This window comes from Eleginops maclovinus, chromosome 4 (assembly GCF_036324505.1).
Source record: "Eleginops maclovinus isolate JMC-PN-2008 ecotype Puerto Natales chromosome 4, JC_Emac_rtc_rv5, whole genome shotgun sequence".
NCBI classification, from domain to species: Eukaryota; Metazoa; Chordata; class Actinopteri; order Perciformes; family Eleginopidae; genus Eleginops; species Eleginops maclovinus.
The window spans coordinates 18,682,520-18,709,189 of NC_086352.1; the positions used below are offsets into that span (position 1 = coordinate 18,682,520).

Below are 26,670 nucleotides of genomic sequence, written 5' to 3' on the forward strand. Positions count from 1 at the left end.
CCTTATGTATAATATCTTATTATCTTTTTATAAAAATCTGATAATGAGTTGCAATCTATTTTACTCCAAAATACATGATCTATTTTGATTTCTTCTTCTGATGAATGACCAGGAAAAGATTTGACTGTTGACACATTTGTGCTCAAAGCAATACAAAGAACTTGCGCTTTTAAGAATAAATGAGGAAACAAGCACTAACAGTGGAGGAAATAAGCATTTGATCCCCTGCCAATTTATTTAGTTTACCAACTTACAAAGACCTGAACAGTCTAATTTTTATGGTAGGTTTATTTTAACAGTGACAGACACAATATCAACAAATAAATCCAGAAATGTACATGTTCAAAATGTACAAAATATATAAATTAATTTGCATTTAATTGGGGGAAATAAGTATTTGATCCCCTTGCAAAACATGACTTAGTTCTTGGTAGAGAAAGCCTTGTCCGACAGCACAGAGGTCAGATTTTTTTTTTTTGTAGTTGGTCACCAGGTTTCCTCACATCTCAGGAGGGATTTAGATGCTTGGCAACTGGAAGCTTCAGCTCCCTCCCCAGATTTTCTATGAGATGAAGGCCCAGAGACTGGCTAGAACCCTCCATCACATTAATGGGCTTCTTCAGTAGCCCCTCCTTAGTTGCCTTGGCCGTATGTTTTGGGTCATTGTCGTGCTGGAAGACCTTTCCGTGTCCCATTATCAGTGTCCTGGCTGAGGGAAGGAGGTTATCAGCAAATATTTTATGTTACATGGTCCCCTCCATCCTCCCCTCGATGCGGTGAATCGCCCTGTCCCCTTAGCAGAGAAACACCCCCAAAGCATCATGTTTCCACCTCGATGCTTGATGCTGGGGATGGTGTTCTTGGGGTAAAAGGCAGCATTTCTCTTCCTCGAAAGACGACATGTCGAGTTGATGTCAAAGATCTTGATTTTGTTCTCATCTGACCACATCACCTTCTCATAAGCCTTCTCTGAATCATTCAGAGGATCACTGGCAGACTTCAGACGGCCTGTACATGTGCCTTCTTGAGCAGGATTGCTGCAGGAATTTATTCCATTACGGCATAGTGTGTTACCAATAGTTTTCTCCTCGTGACTGTGGTCCCAGCTGCCTTCAGATCATTAACAAGACCCTCCTGTATAGTTATTGGCTGATCACTCACCTTTCTCATGATCATTGTTTGTTGAGCCCTAGACCGAAGGGGCGATTGATGGTCATTTTGTGCTTCTTCCATTTCCTAATAATCAAACCAGTTGTCTCTTTCTCACCAAGCTGCTTGCTGCTAGTCTTGTAGCCTATTCCAGCCTTGTGCAGGTCTACAATCTTGTCCCTGATGTCCTTGGACATTAGTTGCACCATGATCACAAGACCTGTCTTTGGTCTTGCCCTCGTGGAGAGGTTGTAATCTAATTTATTGACTGTGTACAGGTGTCTTTTATTCAGGTAACGAGTTGACATCAGGAGTAATTTCTTAAAGCAGGAGGACTTAATTAGCCGTTCCGTGGGAGCCAGAATACTTGTTGGTTGCAAGGGGATCAAATACGTATTTCCCACAATTAAACGCAAATCAATTTATATCTTTTTTGTAATGTAAATTTCTGGATTTTTTTTTTAGATTCTGTATCTCACTGTTAAAATAAACCTACCATAAAAATTAATTAACTAAATTGGCAGGGGATCAAATACTTATTTCCTCCACTGTATAACGACTCATTGACAATAAGGTAAAGTATATTCACAGACACATACTAACAGTGCATTTTAAAATATGCCCTTTGACATTAAATCTTGTTCAACAGAAGAATGGGGTTAACTGGGAAAGAAAAATTGTATAAATGTAGAGGTATTTAAATATTGAGTGAAAACTGTCAGACAAGAGATTATCCTTCGATGAAAAGAAATGACTGTTAAAAAGCTAGCTAGATAAGAGGCTTTGAAAGTACAGAGAGGTCAGTGCTCTTATAGTAGATATATAGTTATATATATTTGTTTCTTCTTACACAAAGTCATTGGGTTTTACACAATTGGATTTTGAGATCACAATGAAGTTTCAGTTTACTTGACAAAAAGCAATCATTACACAAACTTTATGTTTCTCTCACCAAAGAGCATCTCTAACAAAGTTCCTTTTGAGTCCATGAACTGCTCCTACCCAACATTTCTGGATAAGAACTGTTACCCAAAACCATAATGTTTCATTTTGTAAAATCTTGAAAGATGTTAAAAAGCACAGACATTTTTACTACTAAAGCTCCATTGAATCAATTAAAAGAAATGGGAAAAACCTAAACAATCTCAGTGTAGGGGAATTTGGCAGTAGATATCTCTAAAAAGGAACGACAGGTTTGTAGAAGATTGAAGGACAGCATGATGCACAGCATTTATCTGCTCAATAAATCTTCACTATCATAGCACCTGTGTGTGATGGTATTAGCCATAAAGCTTATGACTGAATATGATTGATATATGTATTTATATGTTAGACATCCCAAACATTTTTTTTACAACAGGTAATAATAGTCTTCATTAAAATAAAGTATGAGGAATTTACAAATATCATTTAAATCATATTTTTTTTAGGCCATCAACAGTCCTCGGACCACTAAAATAAATTATTTTACCTCCTGTTTGACTAAAAGCTCTTTACTCTGTCACAACTAAAATAAGACTCCCAAAATGTTAAATGTTAACGAGCAGGCTTTAAACAGGTCAACAGTTCCTTATAAGGTAAGTACAGTTTAAGCAAACAGGCGCTCATATCACATGTGGTGTTCTTTATCTCAATAAACGTCCCCCCTATTTTGCAACAGGACTATAGAACAACCAAAGCTTCTTCAGTGAGAGGACTGAACACAACATTAAATACAAAAAATAAAGAAATGTACAACAATCCATTATCACCAGATTAAAAGATGGGTCATTCATTCAACATAAGAAAATATGTGTCTGTTTTTATGACAATGGTTAATGTTTGTAATATAAGTAAAAAATAAGGATTAACCAAAGCCCCTGTGACCTTTCTTTCCCATGGTTCATAGCAAAAATCCATGTCTTGTTATTGATAGCTCGAGTCATATTTTACTTGCAAACATTTTTCAAAAGTGATCTGAGTTTACGAGGACAACATAAGCAAAAGCATTCGTCAAACAATAAGGTAGTAGAAGTTATGAGACGGACAACTTCTAATACAAGCCATAAACTTGACAAGAGATTTTATTTATTAAAGAAGTTACTCTCCACACTCTATGTAATCAGTTGATTGTTTTTTAAAATTATTTTAAAATAATCTGTTACAAAGGTAATACAAATATTATCTGTTCAATAAAGATCACGTGGCAAAGAAATGGTGAGGGGAAAGGGAAGGGAAGAGATGACCCGTAGTATCTTTTTACATGTTTGCTAACATAAAACTGTGTGTAGTTGTGCAATTAGGGAATATCCTCACTGTGTTTTTTAGATATTTCTTATCTCAAACTGGACCACACATGGTCAGAAATGTCCATTATTGAGAAATCCTACCACCCAACTTAATATAAGTAGAGTCAAATCAGTACTACTATTCACTGGTAAGATACTTTACGATCTGTTAAGACTACTAAACACTCTACAGGAACGGCAAAGTAAGTTTGACACATCTGAAAATATAAAGGTACATGTATGTATTTATGGTTTAATAATGAGCTGTAAGTAATTGTAACATTTTCTTTAGACATCTAGAACCATGAAGTTGCTTCTAGCAGGAATTGCTCTGTTCCTAATTGTGGAAACCAATGCACAGTGGTACATGTTTCCTAAAGAAGCTGTTCAAGGTTAGAAACATTCCCTTTTTAACATCTCCAAAATAACTATGTGAATAATTGCATACCATGTACTGTATCTATGAATTACAGTTGTCAAAGACATGTTTGTTTGTTTGTTTGTATCTGAATTCTCTCCTTTATTTGACTACCCTGTGGTCCTGACCAGGAAGTCGTGATATGTGGCGAGCATACAGTGATATGAGGGAGGCCAACTGGAAAGACTCAGACAAATATTTTCATGCTAGAGGAAACGCTGATGCTGCCAGAAGAGGAGAAGGAGGCAAATGGGCAGCTGAGGTGATCAGGTGAGGAGCAAAGTGTAGGAAAACACCTTCTTTTACATTGTTGGCTGTTTCTCTTTGTTTTTTTCTAACATTCTTTTTTGTAAAGCAGCAGATTGATCAAAGAAAATGTTTTTCTCTGCATTCTTATCTTATATATTAGATTATACATTGTTATTTATCTATTTGTTTTATTGTTATTTAACGGAGGCTGTGGCCCAGTGAGTTAGTGTGCTGATCTTCAGATCAGGAGACCACTGGAGTCAGCAGGCCTCTGTGTCCCTGGGCAAGACAACAAATTGCTCCTGTGTGGATTTCCAACAGTATTGAGTGTATTTAAGTCGCTTTGGATAAAAGTGTCTATCGAGTGACATATAATTTAAAATTGTTGATAAAGTCTGCAGTTCCTCAGTGATCATTTTAATAAACTTTTATAATTGATATGCTATCCCACAATTAAAAGGCTTTATATCTGATGTTCTTTGCAGCTGACAACCAGATATACGAATCATTTGTTTATAATCATATGCAATGAATAACTAATATTCGGGCCTACCTTAATGATGATCCATCTCATTAACATATAGATGCATTTGCTTAACATTTTAGATCCAGATTCTTCCCAAAAAGTGGTGCTGCTTTGCTTCCTGCAGCTTCTAACAGATCCTTTCCAAATGTACAATTTGACCTATTGCAATGATACTTATTCTTGCCTAAGACCATAAAACATTTGTACACCTTGCCTGCTCAGACAACCACAGTCTTGTTTTTTACTGAACTTGTTTTATGAATCAGCTCATTCTGACATACATTGTCTATGTTCCCATTTCAGTAATGGCAGAGAGTGGGTGCAGGAAAGAATGGGTCATGGTGCTGAAGACACTGCTGCTGATCAAAGGGCAAATGAGCATGGACGCAACGGAGGAGATCCCAACGTTTACAGGCCAGCGGGACTTCCTCAAGAGTATTAATCTGAAAGCCATGAGGATGAATAAAAGAATGAAATTATATTTTTTGTTTTAGAGTTATTGACAAAGACAGTGTGTTTATGGACCAGTCATCATTACTACAAGAAGGAATATTCCTAGATAACAGATTAAATACATTTTTATTTGCAAACATCAGATACAGTTTATGACCATATCCCAATTGTGAAAGAACACAAGAATGAAATAATAGAAATTGAACCCTCAAATGTTTGCAAAGGCAGTCCTGAGAGAGGTCTGCATGGGTTGCTTTAAGAGCTGATTAAATACAATTATGATAGTAGCGATAAGCAGTTAGGTCTGAAGGGCCGTTCAGTGGGATTAAGTCTGATTCTTTGGCATGTGAGGATTTAATGTGTCTGATTTCCTGCCAGCCCATCTATGGTCGTGATTAGTTCTTCATTCAGCTGTAATGTTGAAGCATGGCCACTGGGTAGCAGTGCTGCCCTGCTTCCCAGACATTTGAGGCTGAGGTACTTAGAGGTCATCTTTATAGTGGATTCATTTGTAAATGTACTTTGATACATATGATAATAAAAAAGTACAGGCATATGTTAATTAATTTCCAAAATAAAACTAATTAATGGCAATATTTTTAGAAGCAGGTGACTCTGTATGTGATGGAGAAAAATATGCCACATTTTGAACATATACATATACATTTCTACTTTTCTATATATTGATTAGTAGATTTTTTGGTAACTATAATTTTCTTCTGAAGTAGGCCATGGAGATGAGATCACTTCCGGCTGCCATCTTTGTTATTTGCATTCTAAATTAAGTGGAGAGATTGCCTTAGTAAAATATTGTTTTTATTGTTGGGAAATGGGATATGCCCTTGTTCGAAAGACAGAGAATCTGGGAAATGTAGCTTTTGAAAAATTACCAAAAGCATTGAGTGTTTTAATATAACTTGCGTGGTTTGGCTTATAGTTACCAACGCTATGCGACTCATGGACTCTTTAGGCTAACGTCAGTTAATGCTAGCTAACGTAGCTACGTGGGATCATGCTGGCTAACGTCAACTACGATCTACTAACTACACGAGACTTTACGCATTGATTGCAATTGATAGCTAGTTTATCTACATCAACAAGCTGGATTGATTTTTCTTCCGTACATTTATGGTTAGGTGTCATTGTTACTGCCCTTCGCTTGATATTTAACATTGAGTTGTGTTAAAGCCTATTGCTGTTTGACACTCAGTGCTGTTAATTTGTTGTGAAGTAGAAAACAAATCAAAAAGAAAAATCGTTGTTTAACATTATTTATTTATCTTGCTGATACCGACTGGCAAGTGGTTTCTGTGAGATGTTTCATGGATGTGGTAACGACCGAGTAACGGATTACTCTAACGGAGTACGGGTGCATCTGTCGCTGCTCGGGCGGGGTAGCTGCAGTGGGCAGTTCTGTGTTATACTCGTTCCGGGGTTGGAAGCACTGAGCTCCGTACGCTTTCTGTCCGTGAGACACACACGAGTGATGCACGAACAGCCAACACCATCCTTCACAAATCCCGAAAGGAGTTGACTTGATCGGCATATGTTCTCCAGGTAAGACATATTTTCCTCTTTATTAATCACTGGTAAACATCGATGGATGCTCTGTAGGCGAGGCTATAGTAGTCATCCTCCCAGACACCGTGCCGGAGGACGGAGCTGTGCATGGATGCTGATCTGCCCAGCCTGTGGATTTGTGCTCAGCATCAGTGTTAACAACAGGGCGGTGAGCTTTGAGCGAAACGCATTGCTTTAAAAGTCTGGCATTTTATCAAGGCAGTATGTATTCCTGATATGTTATAAGATCGGTTTGGACATCTGTACACACCTAATGCTACAGTTATCGGTGATTCATACATGCGCATTTAGTATACGCCTATAATGATCGATTGTAGTTATTTTGCTATAGGCCTTTAGTGTCCCATGAGATAGGAAAGGTCATTAATGTTTTAGATCTGCTTAATAGTCCAATTCATATTCTGCGTCGTTTTATTAAACGACACCTCATGTAAGCTCAGAGCTATCCTTGTGGTGATTGCAAATTAAATCCTGGTATCTACTTATTTTCTTTTATATTACCTCAACTTGTGTAACGTTTCAAATAACATTCAGTTCCTCCTGTCCATGACCACATACTGAAGTTGAGAACAGTGTAACGTAAGCTACACACTCCTGGATGTAACTCCAACACATCTCGCCTCTGCTGAGAATACAAGTTGTTTAAGTGCTAAACGTTGTGCAATGCTTGTAGGTGTCTAAAGCCTATATTGGGTGGAGGGCTTGTGTGTCCTTTAGTGCCTGCTGTGTACCACTCTGTGCCAGTGCCGGCCACAGGGGAGGGCAGCTGCTGACAGGCGATGTGTCTGGCTCTTCATTGTTCACAGGGAGCTGGGTATACGCTCACAAGGTCTGCAGTTTATGTCCTTAGCTTCTGTCCTCCTCCAGTCATGCGGAATCCATTTCAGTGGCCATCTTCCACTTGTATGATGTGTTTAGGCTGTCTTATGTTTACAGATCAAGTGTTGTTTTGTTGTTTTCTGGCATAACATACATATTGTCCCTGGAGTTGGCACCACAGTGGCATACACAGTACATGTTAAGCCTCATAAGGTTAATAGTTGTGGTGCAAGGCAAGTCTGTTGTGTTTATATGCATAACCTTATAGACTTTCATTTATATTTTGATGTACTTATGCACTTTCATTCAGATAAAATAAACTCAAAAGTAAAGTTATGGATAAAACATTGCAGAGAATAAAAATCCATGTTGAAGTGTATTAAAACTCCATACACCCGAAATCATGTTTTCAAAAAAAGGTGTAACTGATTGAATCTTTTTTGTTGTTAAAAATGATCTAATAACCTGAATCTGTATATCTCTGTAAAACTCTGATGCAAACAAAGATGTCGACAGGGGTCTGTATGGTAGGGAGTAGAGAGAGAGAACAAAGGCTGTGATGCAGCTGATGTAGAGGATGATGACCTGCCCTAGAGGAGTGTAATGCATGGTTATTAGAGAAACTGAGGTGCCCCTGGAGAGCCATGATGAAAAAATATAAGCCATGATGGAAACCCATAAGTTCTTGGAGGATGCATCCAGTATTTTGCCTTGTGATGTTAAATGGTGGTATGATATGTTTTCATTTTTTCCTGCCTCTTCTGTCTGTGCTCACTTCTTCTGCACTGTCCTGTCTTTTAGTCACCTGAATTGTCTCACCATCTCCATAGCCTGGGATAGTTTTCTGTATAGCACCTGCACTAAAGGACAAACACCCTCCCTGCAGCCTGCTGGGATCTTATTCCCGCTGCTGGCAGAGGAAGCTAAATTGGACTCTGGGGGAGGAAAGAGAATAGGGACAGAGCCTCCAGCAATACTTCACACATTTTGAAATGTAATAACTATCTAGAATGTATAAAATCATTAACCTTTCAAGACAATTTATCTCAATACACTTGTTATGAGTCTTGGCTGTACAAAACATGTCCTTTAGCTGCCATAGCATCATTATATAATACATAACATCTTTAGAGCTTTTCTGTATAAGCTATGGATTTCTGTATATAAAATGTAAATTCTCTACTCTGTTTATAACATTAGTGGGAGGAAATACAATAAAACACTAGTTTGCCTTTCGGCAAAAACAAAAGATTCGGAGATAATAAAACCTAAAGGGCTTCAGGGTGGGTGTTGATTTTCATGTTGCATAAAACTGTTAGGAGGGGAAAAGGCAATTGAAACGATGATTAATGATGAGGCTTTGTGAGATAAGTGGGGCTGCAGTGTTGTTACAGACAACTGTATTGCTGTAGAGGGCTTTGTGTGAGCAATTAAAGGGAGCAAATTTCAGCTCAACACAGGATTTAGTATGTAGAGGACAGGCTGTGAACCACTGCTGCTGTGTTAACCAGAAAACAGAGACATGCTGAGGAATTACAATTGAGGGAGGCTAGGTATATTTCACACCTGAGTGCTTGTTAGTTAATCCGTTAAAAAAAATAGTGTGAGTATAAATGTTTACCTTTAACGTTACAAAGCTAACTACTGTGGTGATGCATATGAATAATATTTTCTTATTGATCAAAATGTTGGTTGTTGGAGGGGATATTCAAATAATTATTTTTCTGTTCTCAAATATCAGTAAATTGTTGATAGAGCCCATCCCCATTTATCCCACAGCCCAAAGTGTTATTGTTGAAGTGCTTGATTAACACACACATTATAAAATGTGTTAAGTTACATTTATTTTAGAAAATCCTTACATTTGAGATACTAATACCAATAAATATTGGGCATTTGGCACATTTAACATAAGATAGTCCATACGAAGTTGATGGTTCAAGACATTTAGTATAGAACATGAATTGGCTTGGGAAAGAGACTCCCTATCTTTTCACTTTGTTTTTTCTTTTTGTATTATTGTCTTTATAATTTGTATCTGTTTTTATATGTCCCTCTGTGACGACAACAAGAAAACAATAAGAATTTGGTCACAAAAAAAAGGAACATGAAACAATTACTGACCAGATGGTCAAAAAAAAATGTCAGCACAGGTTCCCTCTTACACCCCGTGCCCACGACAACGGTAACGACAGATAAACGTAGAACATTTCGACAGATGTGCCTATCGTGCACACGGCGACGGCGTTTTTAGGAGTTGAAAACGGAGAAAACGCAAACGCCCCTCAAAGTGGAGATCTTGAAAACGTTCCAGTCTCTCGTCGCCGTAGGAACAGTTCAAAACGCAGAAGTGCGTTTTTTGCACAGGTTTTTTTTTTTGCACAGGCATCTGGAAGTGACGTTCTAGCGCCAAATTTGAGCCTGCCCTTTGATAAACATGGATGAACGTGTAGCAGTAGCCGCGTTGAATGGTATGCATGCAGGCCAACAAATGGCGAGACTCTTTACCGAGAGTCATTTAGACCATAGGAGACGATACCAACGGATATTGGACATTATTGACGCACCGGAGGAGGAGACACGACGAAGTGAGAGACGAGTGTGGACGAGGCCAGGGAGAAGCTCCGAGTGGTGGGAGAACTTCGTTAATGATGTGGTGGACGAGCAAGCGTGGTACGAAAATTTCCGCATGACCAAAGACTCCCTTTATGCCCTGACTGACCTACTTCGTCCTCACATCGAGGGTCAATCGACTAATATGCGACAGCCAGTGCTGCCTCTGAAGAAGGTGGCATGTACACTGTACTATCTTAGCGATGAGGGGCGCCTCCGCAAAACAGCAAATTCATTTGGTCTGGTCTGCACCGATTCTTCTGCTTCTGCTAGTTCTACACCGCCCAGCTCTGCTGCCCCATCATTTACGTCTGCCGTTTCGAGGCCATGCTCTACTGTTGTGGAGGCAGGGGTGGTACCCCAAATTTCATCACATAGCTCGAAAAACAAAGACACCACCCTCCCGTGCCCACTACGGCTCTGGGTGTCCACAGCATGCCTATATTTTATGCGCACGGCTTTAATTTTGGTTGCAACATGACCTTTGCTAACCTGGTCCTTAGCATGAGGGTACTTTGGGTCGTTTAGTGGGTAGTTCTCCATGAACGACTCCCATATTTCAGTATATTTGTTTTGGACACTCTCCCAATCAACATTATCCACTGCCTTCCTGGCTTTGTAGTTTAAAGTTGTGTTTAGCAGCAACTGGACCTCCTCATCTGTCCAAACAAAGTTTGAACTAGGCGTACTGTTATTGCCGCCGCGCTTCGCCATTTTCTTCTAACTGACGCGGAGGAAGTAGCCACAAAACAGGCATTTGGTATTGTTGCTACTGCCACCTACGTCCGGGGCGTGCTTACTTCATCGGCAAACTGCGAGTATTATGAGTTTTATACGTTTTCCCTGTTCCCATGGATAGACAGATATCCACCCCCAAAACGCTCGTGAGAACGCAGATAAACGCAGATAAATTGTGGAGGGGAAAAACGGACATCTGCGTTTTTGCTTCAGAGCGTTGTCGTGGGCACGTAGCCTTAGTCTTCCGTAAAACTGGCGTGCACCAGGTGATCTAAACACCAAAGAAACCACACCCATGTGAACAATCCCGGAAGTGCTTAATAAATAGAAAAGTAAGTGATGTAAATAAATAATGAAAAATACAAATTTTAAACTCAGGCTAAATAAGCATTTTGGCTCCTACAGAGCATTTCTCCTCGATACATGACAAACATTTTTTTAAATATCAAAGTTGAGTACATTTCTATTGTCCAACTAGTCGACTGATGTTTTCAGCACAATTTGGGACTTTAGACTCAATTACCTGCCAACATAGCCAACAGTCTCGAAAAACAGGATCAGGCAACATCTTTAGCAATTCTTCAGCCTCATATATTTAGTTGTTTTTATTGTGAATGTAGGGTGCGTTGCTATGTATCAGAAAATATTCCTCTATACCAGTGAGCTCATCATGGCTGTTGTCATGTTCTCGTTTTGAGTTGTTCCATTATTCACCATCTGTGGAGGGCGTATCTCCAGATGACATCACCACTACAGTGTTTCACTTCATCTCAGCTTCATAAACCAAAACAGAGCTCAACAATAATGTAGGCATTAGATCCATTTGAATTGCATGTACGTTACATTTTATTGTACCATTACTTTAGAATCGGAGGATGAAGCCCTCTTTATTAGTCACATGCACACAGCAGAGCACACACAGTGAAATTGGTCCTCTGCATTTAACCCATCCTAGTGCTAGGAGCAGTGGGCAGCTATTGTGCAGCGCCCGGGGAGCAATGGGGAAGGGGGTTGGAGGTGTCCGGTGCCTTGCTCAAGGGCACCACAGCAGGGCCTAGGAGGAGAACTGGGACCTCTCCAAGTAGCAGTCCACTTTCCATATTTTATGTCTGTTTGGGGACTTGAACCGGCGACCCTACGATTCCCAGTCCAAGCCCCCTACTGACTGAGCCACTGCTGGACGACTTCTAAGCTCTCACGTTCCCTTAAAGGATTATTTAAAGATATTGATTGTTAATCTCCCTGTCTGTGTTGACTCTGATCTGGGTCTAAATGCAGATTAAAATATTAACATTTTCCACTATTAAAATATCACATTCAGACGATCGTGCTGCCTTGTCAGGGGTATTCTCTCTTTGTAGCTTCTTGTGGAAGTCAGCCATATCAAGCTCAGTTTGAAATCAAACCCAGGCAGAAACTTTGTCACGGGCAGATAGAGGATCAATGGAGAGAAAGAATTCAGAGCTGACTGTAGCATTTCACCTCTGCACTTCATGTCCCGATTGGAAATATGCTGAACCTTGCAGAGAGTACTGGTTGTATTTCATTAGGTAAAAAAACACTATATAATATATCCACAGAGAAGGTACTCTGGGTCATCATCTTCAAATGCACAGCTTTGCTTGACGTTCTGTTTGCATTGTAAGGTCTTCAGCCTGCAGACCTTTGTTTTGTTTTCGCCAAGATTTTTAAGAAATGTATAGTTCATTTTTTCTGGCCTTGGTTACAGCATCATCACTTGAAGATGCAAGGTCATTTGGTTCATCATCACATATATGGTGATGATGTTGTTTTAAATATCTAAATTATATAATACATTTGACATTCTTCTACAAAGGTGACCCGAGTATTCACATACTGTATGTATCCAATGGGCAAAGCTACATTTACAGTCACTTGTCTCAGCATGAATAACCTAAAGGATGACTGTCAGTCCTTGTTGTCCAGCTCTTGACATTGTTTTAGTATCACACACATGAATATCACATCCATATCAGTCACACTCTATTTGTTTTGATAGTGCTGTCTTATTCAATTTCAGTTTTTCCTTGAAAGTGTGATCCAGAGTATTTCTGCCTCTGTCATGCTTTTATTTATAAACCCACACTAGACTTCTTTGATCTGGAGAAAAAGCCATCACCTATAGCTTTCCTCCACTGGATGCTATTGATCTGAGAGGCCAAGCTTTGTTTTTCGCTGAAGTGTTGACTTTTGGCTTGGGGGGGTACACAATGCTACTGTACTTTTGCTCTTTACTAACAGTGAAAGGAAACATGAGAAAATCCTTGTTACATTCTGTTTTAAATGGTGATATCATTTTTCCTTGTTTGGACTGTATATAAAATACACTGTGTGCTCTAAATATGTTTTCAACCTGATGTGTGGTCTAAAGCAGCTGATACTGTACTGTGGTCCACTTCTTACCCTGCTCTGTTTTAGCATTATGATGATGGGATTTTTAAATATACATGCAGATCTCTACAGTATCATGTCATCTTATACTGTAACCTGCTGTGTTGTTGCGTGAACTTTGTCTAGCAATGAATTGTTATATTTGGTTGCCCGTTGTCATGCTACAACTTCAACAGAAACACCTTTGCTCAAATAACATTGTCTTCACCATCCTGTAGGTTCACATAGGGAAGTAAGGTTTATAAAATATGTTCTTAAGATAAATGCAACTAACACACTTTTAAAAAGATTGGAATCACTTGCCACAAGCCTTCATTGGGTATGGTCAGATGACAGATGGGACTGCTTTATGTCAAATGGGTTTAATGGTTTAGGTTGTAAGAAAGCCACAACAAAACCCTTTACGAAGTACAACCAAAATGATAATTGACACGGCACACAAAGAGACCCAAAAAAAGTCTCAGTTTTATCTTATTAAATCCAACCACTAAGTAGATCGCTGCAGGCCCAAAGAAAAACGAGTTTCCAAAGTATTTTGAGATATTTAAATTTGGGTCACAAATGAACAATTCAAGTGTATTCTCCTGTGTCATACAGCCCTATGGGGAAGTGTCATTCAATAAATAGAACACTAATTCAGCCTCCTTTATAGCAAATGTACTGTTTTTTGTAATCTCTTTTAAAATATGTGTTATTGAAGCAGAGAAGAAAAACATCACAATGTCTAACTTCTAATTCTAGTTTAAACCGCAGATCATTTTTTCTAAAGGCAGTGGTCTCCTTTTGAATCAATGAGGTGATGGGTGCGCATCATTTCACCCCTTTTTATGGCATTAGCATGTAAATGAATTCAAATCAGTTTCACAGTGTGTGACTCAATCAGGTCACATTGGGAGGAAAAAATGGCTAAGAAAGAAAGTGAGAGAAGGAAAGAACGAAGGAAACACTTCTTCCACAGTGCCTGGTGAAAGAGGAACCCATTCATGGCTGCATTAATCATGGGTGGCACTAAAGGAATCTCTGTGAAGCGACACCCAGAAAGAGAGAGCGAGAGAGAAGCATTGAAATAGTTTCATTTGTGAACTCGATCCGTTTGAATCTGTCTGCTTTCCCCTGACCTTTATTCTAGCTCTGTATACTTTTTAACAGCCCATTTGAGTTTTTGTCATCAAGGGATGTTAGGGTTGGAAAATCCTATACATATCTTTGAAATAACAACTAGGCCAGTCGCGACTTTTTTGTTTTTATTTTGTTCATCTTAAAAACTCTCTCTGCTAGTGTCTTCGTAGAGTTCCATCTATATGGAATTTCATTTGTGATCTGATCTCCCAAAACCCAAAGAACACAATATTCAACCGTTAACTATTGCTCCCTATGTAAAGTCATCTAATCGGTTCCTGTAAAAATGGTGGAGTCTTGGAGAGATAAAAGATCCCATAAGAGATTATTTAGACTCAGAGCTTACTATTTTATATCTTGAGTATTTTATCAGTATTGAACCAACTCCAAAATGGAGCCCAATTGATCTAGGTCTTTTGTGTTGCTAGACAACAGGGTGCAAGAACATGATAAATATACCCATAAATATAGCAGTCCACGGCACCAAGCCAGGGTGTATCAAAGGAAATACTGTAGATCAGGTAAATGCTGTAACACCTGCCAGTGAAAACAAGCAGCCGGAGGTGGGCCCGCTGTTGTTGACATGATCATGAAGTTCATATGCACACTACATATTTACTGACAAATATAATACATTATTTTAAGGATCAATCAAAGGATATTTATATGTTATTCTCAAAGGCTTCCTGTCACCTTACAACCTTTACTGCTCAAAATGACTCAATTATTCATCAGGACAAACCTTGTATGCATTTGCCCGTTTAGTTCCATCCTGACTCTTTATATTTACCATCTCATTTGCAATTCTGCAGCCATTTTTTGGACATTTTAATCAATCAATGTGGTACTTTGTTGAGGTCCCCTAGATAGATGTTTCCCAAGATGCAACACTGTCTTTGTTCGCTTCAGCGCTACACGTTTTCATGCACTTCACAAACAGCATAAGTCATTTGTTGCCACTATGGACTAGGTCTTCATCCAGAATGTATATTTTATTACGATTTTGAGATTTAAGTAGATACATTAAGAACAAACAGATGTTCAATGTGCTTGGGATAATATAACAAAACCTGGAGTTTGTTTGCATCTGGGATAGTGCTAGTGTGTTTATGCTTTACCTTAATACAAGTCATTTTACCAACCCTCCTGCTGAGTTGTAAATCATAACATGACTCCTCTCCCTTGGTATGCTGTCTTTTATGTCCTCACTTAGGCTTAAGATGGATTTACCAAGACAGCCCTTTAGTTAACACATTTGTTTGAGCAATATCATGACATTAGCATTTAGATGTGCAGAGAGCCTCACCTGCTGCTTTCTATGTTGAATTGCTCAGACAAATTCACACCTGGTGAATGTCTTCTCTCAACAGCTTTGTTCAAAGAAACAATAATGTCTATAGAAAAAGTGGTAAATGTATTCCCATATACAATGCAGCATGCTGTTAATCAAGCATGGCAAATATAAATCAGACTGAATCTTGAATTGCTTTGGAGCACCAGCCTCCGGGGCCATTATTTCTGTAGTAGACATGTTTGTTGATTGACAGCACAGATGATTGTTTATCATTTGTGTGATAAAGTTGATGGCAAGCACCCAGATGGTTTGTTTTTATCTGCAATGGGAGGCATGCACAGCGAGGAGCAGGGAATCAGAGGACCAGAAGGGTAGAAAAATAGAAGGGCGAGAAAGAGACAGCGAAAACATTTAATTCTACCACTAAATCTGATAAGGAAAAATATATTTAAAAGTCTTTCAGCATTCTTGATCCACCGGAATGTTGATTCCCAGGGAGATCGGCATTACTAGCAACCCTAACCTTACAAGAATCTGCCCAATTTAATGTTGATACAACAAATATTAGTAAATGCTTTTACTTGGATTATTGAAAATAGGTTCTGCAAGATCTTCGACAGTCAACAAGACATACTTGGGAGTTAAATTTGAACCACAGAATTTATTTCAGCACTTGTGGCACATTTTCACTCCTAAGTATCTTGTGTAAAAGCATGTGATTATGTTGCTTTTGAAAGAGTTCCGGTCAGGCTTTGTTTTTAGATTTTTTTAAACATGAAACCTTAAAAATCATTAAATAAATCCAACCTCATCTAACGAGCAACTGACATATGTACCGTAATTTCCGGACTCTAAGCCGCTACTTTTTGCACAAGCTTTGAACCCTGCGGCTTATAGTGCGGTGCGGCTTTTCTATGGATTTTTCATGATTTTTGTGATATCGTAAGAGGTTTTGTTTTGGTTTGTTCCGCTGTTGTACGGCACTACTTTGCCTGGTGGAAGGGCATGTGATCAGACACACAGTCACGGGGGAAAAGAGTGGTATGTTGGTCACATGTCCGTCCGCCAGGCAAAGTAGTGCCGTACGAATTAGCGCGAAAAAGAGACTAGATTAGCAAGAGCAAGACGAGTACCGTCATTTCCGGACTATAAGCCGCTACTTTTTGCACAAGCTTTGAACCCTGCGGCTTATAGTCCGGTGCGGCTAATGTATGAACAAAACAGGATTTTCCCCTAATTTTAGCTTGTGCGGCTAATATTCAGGTGCGCCTTGTAGTCCGGAAAATACGGTATTTAAAAGGTTGTAGAATTAATAACCTCAGACAGAACACATTTCGTCTTCCTTTCTTCTTTGTCTTCTGACTGGAAGACGGCTGTAAGGTTTTCTGAGGAGACAGCCACAAAGTGATGTGCAGACATTATCAATGCTGCCACGCTGTTGTTTGTTCTGGTGTAGGTTGAGAAGAAAACGTGACACCCCAGAGCCTAGAGTCATACATCAAAGACCAGATTCAGCAGGGGCATTTTTTATCTCGGGCCCAAACCTTCCTCTTTGTATTGCAGTGGTATATAGTCCAACGCTTTCTTGCTATTACTCAGTGGCCACATGGGTTACTGTATTGTAGCGAGAAAGATTCTATACACACTTTGTCAACAAGCAGGTACTGTGGAAGGCCTTCTATTTATGGGTCCATTGTGTAGTTTGCCGGGGGATGGAAACAAGGTCAAACATCGATGATGAAACAATACATCAGGGGATTTTCTAGGGCACTTCAGCAGTGATATATTTTATGGTTTGAATGAAAATCGGTGCAATAGCACACATTTTTACATGGATGTCAATATCCAGTCATTAGTGGAGAGTAGCTATCGAGCTTTGAAACCCTGATATCTGTAGAATTCGGGTTCATAATGTAGGTTTGATTTGAATTTAACATTAAGTATTTTTTAAATTTTGCATTTATTTCTGTACACACAAATATTTAGCATTTCATTTACCGACCTTAGCTGGTGACATAATCCTGGCTGTTATGCATGCTTATGTGTTAAATGAGGTCCCCTTTTTTGGAGAACTGTGAACAAATGGCTTTCAGTTTTCTGAGAGATACTGTAAACAATAAACATAAAGTATAAATAATTAATATTGTGGTGGTTTATCTTAAAAGCACCCAAGCAGACTTAAAAAGTATACATCCTACTAAAATGTTCACAGCCATAATATAATGCTGACATCAGTATTGCTTTCTCAGTATGTTAGTCTGTGTGTTTTAGTGGATTACAGTCTGTGTGTTCTTTTGGTCCTGTAAGGTTTGGGTTTTCCATGTGTACGACAACATTTCTGCATCAAAACGTGTGCTGTATCTTCAGATTTTGGTTCAGGGGGCACTGCAAAGGTCAGAGGAGAGGTTCCACACCTCAGACATAAGGTCAGAAACAGTTGGTTATTTTTTTAGTACACGCTAAAATTAGAGCCATCTCTCCTGACGCCACAGCCTTGGGGTGAGTTGAGGCAAGCTGAGGAAAACTAATGAGAGAAATAAGGGTGTTTTTTATCAACTCTGAATTTTTTTAAGAATAATCTTGCCAGCGTTCAAAGTTATACACATACAAGCAGCATTTTTTTATGAAGAGATAACTTAAATAATGTTGCATTGGATGTGTTCTTCAAAACCGTGACTGCTAAACAACGCTGAGAGTAAATCTGAAGGTCGCAACATCCTAACTGGACTGTTAGCAGCCAGTGGTTTGTTTATCTCTGCTCTGCCTTACAGCCCCCTCATTTCATCCTCTGTTTCATCTTTACGTGCCTCAGGTCTGTAATTCGGAGAAGAGAGCTTAGCTATTGCTCGGGGACAGGAGGTCAAGATAGCATGGCACTGCGCAACCTTGTAAAAGTGTTGACGGGTTGTAAAATGCCAGGGAACAGCTTATGCAAGGTTTTAGAGTGAACAGGGTACTGTAAACTTTTACCTGCCATGAGCGAAGGAGAAAAGAGATCAATATGAATAGATCTCCTGCTGGAGACGGACTCTGAGGAGCTGAGATGTAGGTGTGCATGCAAGCGTGAAGTGTGTATTTGTCAGCTTGTTTTTATGTTTACCAGCTCAATGCATGTTTAGAATGGAGGTCTGCAGACAATTCTCACTAACATGCCTCGTCTGTTTCTGGAAGAATAAGGGAAGTAAACATCATCGCCGTATCTCATCATATTTCTCTAGACTGATTCTGTGTTTTACATAACATTATTCTTAGATTTTCACATTCCACATGTCGACGTGCAGATATACATCACACTTGTGTCAATTGTTGAGCTGTAAGGAGAACCCAGAGATCCCCCCCCATCCCTTTGGACATATCATTTACTCTCCAGAGCGTGAATGATCAATATCAGCAACAGACTGCAGGTCTATCACTTTAGTCCTGTCTCAATTATTTCAGTTCTTGTCAGATATCATCTAGCGCTGGTGTTGTATTGGCATAAACATACTAGGAATTAATCTCTAAATGTTATCTTTTTACTTTTTTATTGTAAAGATCCTGTGATAGAAGTCGAACAGATCTGAATTCCCTCTTAATGAACAGTCACCCAAAACAGATTTTTACTGAATAGAGTTTGAACATGAATTAAAATGAAAGCAATTAACATGCCAGGCAGGACTGTGCTGCCAAAGGGCTGCCCGATAGCTAACGTTAAGTAGCTTGCTTCCTGCTGATATCAACATGGATTTGTCTTTCTATTTGATTCCACTCACCGTTAATAATCGGCAGTGCAAACTTTGTGTTTCAGAGATTGTCTGGGGAATTAAAAGCTTCATGGTTTTGTTTGTATGGAACCGTTTCGAAGTAATCCTTAGTTATAAAATACTATTTCTGGTACATGGTTTGAAACAACTACATATCCTTTGTATTTGCAAATAATTGCTCTTAAATATCCTAAATGTTTTAGGACTGCCAGGGTGGCTTCTTGAGGTTGGGATAGGTGTTGTGGGTGAGAGTTAAACACAGTGGAGAGGTGTTTTAATCTGATGAGTGATGTCTGTAAAATACCTATTTGTTACTTGATGACGTGGCTATAGTTTGTGGTTCGAATGCCTCCAACCTAATGTTTACAGTAAAGCAAAAACAACTCTTGAATAGTGTGTTTGGAGTAATCTGTGATTGATTATCTATGAAACTGGCACTATAATATTACTATGTTTGCTTCACTGTCAGAACCAGCAGGAAATGAAGTTATACTGTGGCTCAAGATTCCTAGACTACCTCAAGAATCTTCTCTTTCTTTGTAGTTATTTTCACTTTTGGGTTGGTCGTTCATGTAATCTGAGTGTTTTGTCTCAAACACTGTATAGCTGCAGTGTGCTGCAGTGTGAGTCGGACCTGTGGGACCAATACAAGCCTCAGGGCTGTATGCAAGCAGGAGGAGGGGAGCCACGGTGAACTAGAGCAGTAGATAAGAGAGACTGTGTTCACATAGTAACTTTGTGGGGTCGAACCTAAAATACAGTCCCACAAGAACAGCAATGTGATGATCTTGTGAGGAGTTGGACTTAGTAAAATGTAGGTCTGACTTATGTCTATAAAAAGGGTACAAGTTGGAGTCAAGCAAATTGAGTAAAAGCGGGATAAGCCTCGTAAGTACAGCATAATGTGTGTGTTGGCATATTTTTTTTTGTTTTACAATGTTTTGGAACAAATTATCCGATTTGAAAGCAATAAGAAAGTATATATTTAATATGTTTACATTATGTGTATGATTTTCATCCTGAAATCTCCTGTTATTTTAATACTCTCGGTAATATGATATCTATCCAGGGAAAAAGACATGCAAAAAAGCACCATCACATTTTCCACGTGTCTAGTTTTTTTACCACCCTTGCTGGCTGTTGTAAAAGGGCAATGTAGCTGACACCAACAGCGTGGATGCTGCTGGTGTGTTTTGTGCTTAATGTGATTCAACCATTGAGTGGGGACAGTAAGTTGGGTACGTCACAGGGGGCCGTGAGGATGCGACATGTGGCCTTGATTTAGCGGCAGATGGTGAAGCCCTGCTGTCAAAGTTTGGTGTGAAAATCACTGAGCCGAGGTTGTTAGTTCATCTCATGGTCTGGATGGTTTATCTTGTGACTGGACAGTCATGATGTAGCCATACCTGTTTTAAACATGCAGGGCTCAAAAAATCCCTGTCGTATAAAATAAAATATATGATACAAGAATGACGTTTTTAAGTGAGATCTGAAGCACATTGAGTTCATGCTCATTAAGTGACGCTAATTAAGGCAGATCAAATGTACCAAAACATTTACAGTGGTATGCAAAAGTTTGGGCACCCCTCTGAGATTTCATGACAATTTGCTTTTCCTTTATAATAGAAGATCACAGCAACAACATTTGTTTTCCTACAAAGATGTAGACGTTTTAGTGTTTTCCAGACCAAAATTCTTAGGGTAGCATTACATAGTTTTATTATAATAAAATAAAATGCAAAAAATGGGATGTGCAAAAGTTTGGGCACCCTTATAAATAGCATTCATTTCAACACCTGTACGGATTTATAGCTGACAGGTTGCTGCACAAAATTGCTTTGATTAGCTCATTAGACCTTCAATTACAAAGACAGGTGGAACCAATCATGAAAAAGGCTATTTAACATAGGTAATAGCTGGCTGTGCCTGGCCTAGGTTCTTTCTTAGGGAGTGGCAAGATGGGGACCTCAAAACAACTCTCCACTGACCTGAAAGCTAAGATAATCCAACATTATAAATTAGGAGAAGGGTACAAAAAATTATCTGACAGGTTTAAACTGTCTGTCTCCACAGTCAGAAACGTAGTTGTGAAATGGAAGGCCACAGGAACAGTCCGTGTGAAGGAAAGATGTGGTAGGCCGACAAAAATAGGGGAAAGGCACAGGCGAAGGATGGTGAAAATGGTCACAGAGAAGCCACAGACCACCTCCAGAGAACTACAACAACATCTGGCTGCTGATGGTGTAGTTGTTCACCGTTCCACAATCCAGCGTACTTTGCACCAGGAAGAGCTCATTGGAAGGGTGATGTGCAAAAAGCCTTTCCTGAGTGTTAATCACAAGAAGAGTCGCATGAGGTATGCAAAAGCACATCTGGACAAGCCAGAAGCATTTTGGAACAAAATACTGTGGTCAGATGAGACCAAGATTGAGTTATTTGGTCATAACATGAACAGGTATGCATGGCGAAAAAAACACACTGCATTCAATGAAAAGAACTTGTTGCCCACTGTAAAATTTGGTGGAGGATCTATCATGTTATGGGGCTGTGTGGCTAGCACAGGTACTGGAAAACTTGTTAAAGTTGAGGGCCACATGAATTCCTTACAGTACCAGGAGATTCTTGACAAGAATGTTCTAGAGTCAGTCACAAAGTTGAAGCTACGCCGGGGTTGGATTTTTCAGCAGGACAATGATCCTAAGCACCGATCAAAATCCACCAAGGAATTCATGCAGAAGCACAGGTACAATGTTCTGGAATGGCCATCCCAGTCCCCAGACCTTAACATCATTGAAAATGTATGGATTTATTTGAAGAAGGCTGTCCATGCACGGAGGCCAAGAAACCTGACTGAACTGGAGACGTTTTGTGTGGAAGAATGGGCCAAAATACCACCTGCCAGGCTTAAGGGACTTGTCTGTGGCTACAGGAGGCGTCTACAGGCCGTTATTGCAGCAAAAGGAGGCAATACTAAATATTAATGGAATTATTTCTTAGGGGTGCCCAAATTTATGCACATGCCTATTTTTGTTTGAATGCACATAAACATGTTTCTGTTTGACCAATAAAAGTTATTTCACTACTGAGATGTTTCTGTTACCATAAGGTATAACATATGTTAAAATGAAGTTGCTGCTTCAAAAGCTCAGCAAGTGACAAACTGATGCAGTGGTTTTCCTAAGGGGTGCCCAAACTTTTGCATACCACTGTATTTTGCATAAGCTTAAATTAGTTGTAATTACATATTAGTTTGACATTAATATTTTCTTTCTAAGCCTTTATGATTCACTTATAGTACAGTTTGTCTTTTACTAGTTTTGTATATAGCATGTGGATCTATCTCAGGAATTTTGTAAAGGATGTTTTCCTTCCGAGCGTCATGCAATTGCAATTTTAACTCAGGTCCTTAGTTTAAAATCGAATGAAAACTTCCCACTCTGCTTTGTGACCTAATAATCTTATTTCTCATTATAACCTGTTGTACCTTGTGCACATCCAGGCAGAAAAAGGGAGATCAGAGCTCAATCTTCCTGCTGAACTGTCTGTCATGTGGGTTGTTAGTTTGACGCTCTCTCTCCTCTTGTGTTTTAGGTCATCGCCTGGAGCAAACAGTAGAGCTGCTCTGCCTACCTACAGATATCAGTGAGTTGGCTTGACTGTATTTTGGCAGGTTATTACAGTATATGGAAGAGTGTGGGACGAATTCTTATAATGCACCATGAAAAGTTTAGTTCTTCCAAAACATAGAGATATTTTAGACAAAAGTGCTGGACAATAATGACAGTAGGACCACTGTCCAATGTTTCTGTGTACACTTAGACCTGCTGCTGGGCTCTGAACACGTAGACAGCAGCCTCCGGGCCATAGAGAGCTCCTTAACTGGCTTGGCTGTCGTCTGAGTCACGCTATTGGGGCGGAAAAAAAGAACAGAGGTGGGAATGGATGGGTAGATAGATTTAGGACTAAAAGTGTGGAAGAAATACGGAAGTGAAGGCTCACAATATCTTTTTATGTGGAGTTTTATTTCGCTAAGTGACAAGCTTACATTGTTTGGCTGCATTAATGCCTTAATCTGCGATGTTTTAGTTTATGAATCGTGATGGCAGAATCAGATATCCTCTGTTATCATCAAGTTATGCTGGCTTGTTGAATATGCCAATTACCTTGGTTTCAGGCGGAGTAACTCGCATTCTTCACACTAGGTTCATATTTTTACACATTAAAGACCGAGCCTATTAATTGATATCACACTTCAGCAACAGCACATCATTATGTTTTGTAATAGCTGCTTTGAAAAATGAATATCACATGAAAACTAGGTGATGTTTTTTTACTCTTACATCACTTTATTTACCTCTGTCTCAGTTATTGAAGTTGCTGACCAAGCTGATAAGGAAGAACCTGCTTGGGTATCATTGCACATTATTTACTGGACTGGCACTCTATGAGCTCCGACATCCACCAAGGCCAACGCACTCAGATGCTACTGTCATGGTTTCATCTGAGAGGTCACTCACTCATTTTAGTGTACTCACAAGCTTTAAGTAATGTTGAATCAACAAGGACGCTTAAAAACATCTGTTGTTTTTAGTTGCTGAGAGCTTTTAAAAGAACGCGATTTTGTTTAGAAGTTGTTTTTCCGACCTCAGGGGTTGTTCATGTGAATTTTTCCCTGTCTGGAACTAATATTCAGATTATTCCGCTACCACTTAGATACAGGAAAAATGCATGCATTATTTCCCAATGTTTGAGAAAGTGAAACAAGGAAGTGTATCCATCCTGTGTTTTCAGAAAATCAGGCAAACAGTTTTTTAGCTAAAAACATGGCTGAAAAAGTACCCTCCTCGACAGAGCGCATGATAGTTAAAGATATGTCATCTGTAAATATCTTACAATGAACCAAGGGTCACAATATTGAAATAGTGTGAAAGATACATGTCCACATCTCCCAGCTCTTTGTAAGATGAGGATTTGGGAATTAAATGGAGAGGGAGGAGAGTGAGAGGAGGCGGGCAGCTTGTGTGCTGATGATGAGGATGGAGGAGGAGGGAGAGCATCATGGGAGAACCCGACTTAGGACATACTGTACAGTGGTGGGGAAAAGGAACGCAGAAACAACAGTTGAGCAATTCAGTGTTGTAAGCCTCTCATCGCTGCCTCCCCTCATCATTTATTAATTTTTCTGCTAGAATATTCATCCACCCCGGTTCAGCGCCATCCTCCTAGAGACAGGGAAATTAATAGGGCTCTGCATCATCCTGACAGCCTTTTGTTGGTGTTGTGTAGTCACTTGAATATAATCCATCAACCCACATCTTCCATCCATTACCCTTGTCTGCTTATTTCATGGTTACTGTTGATTTTGACCACATCCTTTTCTATAAAGGGATTAAATAGAGGCAGGGCCGGGCTGTTTGCTCTGGGTTTCAGACTTTGACCCACCATGTGGTCTTTAAGGAGATGCGACTCCAGAACCATATCACTGACATAAGCTTCACAGCCATACTCACACTCTAATAGCTCTGTAAACAGCCTCAGAATAGGTCTCCGTGCATCTGCATGTCAGTGATACGGGAAATCCATGGCTGTTTGGATTCATACAAGGAACTTTAGCGGTAGACTAGTTTTGAGGATGGCTGCATTTTCAATTTGAGTCAGCCAGTGCGGTGCAGTGATGTGTGCTCAGTCTGCCAGCTGCTATGCTTCACTTATTCTGATTACATCCTTTGAAGATGAAGGGAAGGACAAAGAATCTGGCAAACCTGTAACTTGTTTTAAATCATCAAAAGCCAGAGCGGCTCCATTAATGTGTGCACTGGTTCTGTGATACCCCACTGTGAAGATACTGATAGTTAACCCCTTTCGAAGTCACGCTGTAATTTGATGCCATGCTATAAAGTCAGTCACATCCGTCAGCACATATGCTGTTAGCTTTGTGAAGAATCATCTGTACTTTCCCTTTCTTCTTTTTACTTAAGCTTTTTTTTTAGGGATTTGCATTTTCAGAATTTTAAAACAATGCCCTGTCAGCACTTTGTGTGTATATATACTATATGAATTTGCGCCCATGTCTGCATGGTAATGTTGCATAAAAATTCTTCTGCTTATTACTGTTTAGTCAAAGTTGCGACCCGCCGGCACAAAATATATGAGGCTGCCATAAATGTATGAGGTCTTATGAGAAAGTAGTGAACAAATTAAATATTTTCCACCGAGCAAATTGCCTCTCGTCCTCCTGCTCGAATGGCAGACCCCGCCTCACTGTGTTGCTCAGCTTAAAGTGCACAAATATCTACTGATATTATCTTTATGCTCCCACCCAATAAGCTCATAAAACCAACCTTGCTTAAAATCAGGATTCAAAATGAAATAAAATGTGACACTACATCGTTATCACAAATGGCTTCTTGTTTATTCAGATGAATGGACAAAGTAATCCTCAACATAAATTTGTCTTCATCTCAGACATTTGTCAAGGTAAACTATAGAGAATTTACAACTCTAGATATATAAGTTATATCAGCAGTAAGTTATTGTTTTGAATGTATTTATTTATAAAATGTAAAAAAAGGATCTGACATAAAGTATTGAAAACTGAAAGGGGCACCAAATCAACACTGTTGGTGAAATAACACTTAAAACTGGACAATAACGCAGCGTTCACATGGTTCCGTTGCGTTGATGCTTGCCGGAGGGCGTGTCTGGCGCTTGGGGTTAACGCGACGAACAACCAATCATACTGTATGTGTCTGCTAGCTGTCCATTCGATGTTAAAACGAAGTGCACTGGATATAAACTCCCCAGACAGGCGAATACATACCAGTTTCACCCACTGTCTCTGCCATCTCCCTCCATGCCTGGTTCCTCCTGTTTGTGTCCCTGTATGTGTACAGGGACTGGTCGTACAAGACCGGGTGATTCCCTGCAGTTATTATAATTTTTTCGTCCATTTTTGGGAAAATGAGGAAATGACGTGCGGTATGGCTTTCCCGGCATATTTACATACAAGCGGTTTGTACTGGCATATTTGCATACACAGGATTTGATTGGCTGGCGCTTCCGTCGATGCTTGAAAAGTTGAACTTTTCTCAACTTTCAATGCGAGCAACGGAACCGAAGCGACACAACGGAACCACCAAGCAGTCCGGCAACGCTTGACGTCATCCCATTCAAAGTGAATGGGGAGGTGTGTCAAGCGTCAATTCAAAATGGACGTGCTGAATAAGCCCAGTTCATTTTCGGGTGATAGCTGGTAAAGGGGTAACAATCGGCTCCCTTACAAAATCAGC

The 26,670-nt window shown here is 39.5% G+C and overlaps 2 protein-coding genes across 2 annotated transcripts in view; both read left to right on the plus strand.

The window, feature by feature from the left end:
• The first annotated feature begins 3,409 nt into the window (after positions 1–3,409).
• saa (serum amyloid A) lies at positions 3,410–5,090 on the plus strand. The gene is made up of 4 exons (XM_063882333.1): positions 3,410–3,619; positions 3,709–3,808; positions 3,966–4,104; positions 4,913–5,090. Exons 2-4 carry the CDS (start codon positions 3,721–3,723, stop codon positions 5,049–5,051), a joined length of 366 nt encoding a protein of 121 aa, XP_063738403.1. The 5' UTR covers positions 3,410–3,619; positions 3,709–3,720; the 3' UTR covers positions 5,052–5,090.
• A 233-nt stretch (positions 5,091–5,323) lies between these two features.
• Positions 5,324–26,670, plus strand: part of apba2b (amyloid beta (A4) precursor protein-binding, family A, member 2b) — a 58,545-nt gene continuing 37,198 nt past the window's right edge. Inside the window, 2 exon segments of the mRNA XM_063882334.1 lie at positions 5,324–6,619; positions 22,973–23,023. The gene's annotated coding sequence lies outside the window, so the exon portion shown is untranslated.

Bases quoted from the DNA above. Each gene is read 5' to 3' on its own strand.
- saa (XM_063882333.1), top strand. From the start codon at position 3,721: ATGAAGTTGCTTCTAGCAGGAATTGCTCTGTTCCTAATTGTGGAAACC. The intron at 3,809-3,965 runs GTTAGAAACATT...GGTCCTGACCAG, and splicing joins TCCTAAAGAAGCTGTTCAAG to GAAGTCGTGATATGTGGCGA. The intron at 4,105-4,912 runs GTGAGGAGCAAA...TTCCCATTTCAG, and splicing joins TGGGCAGCTGAGGTGATCAG to TAATGGCAGAGAGTGGGTGC.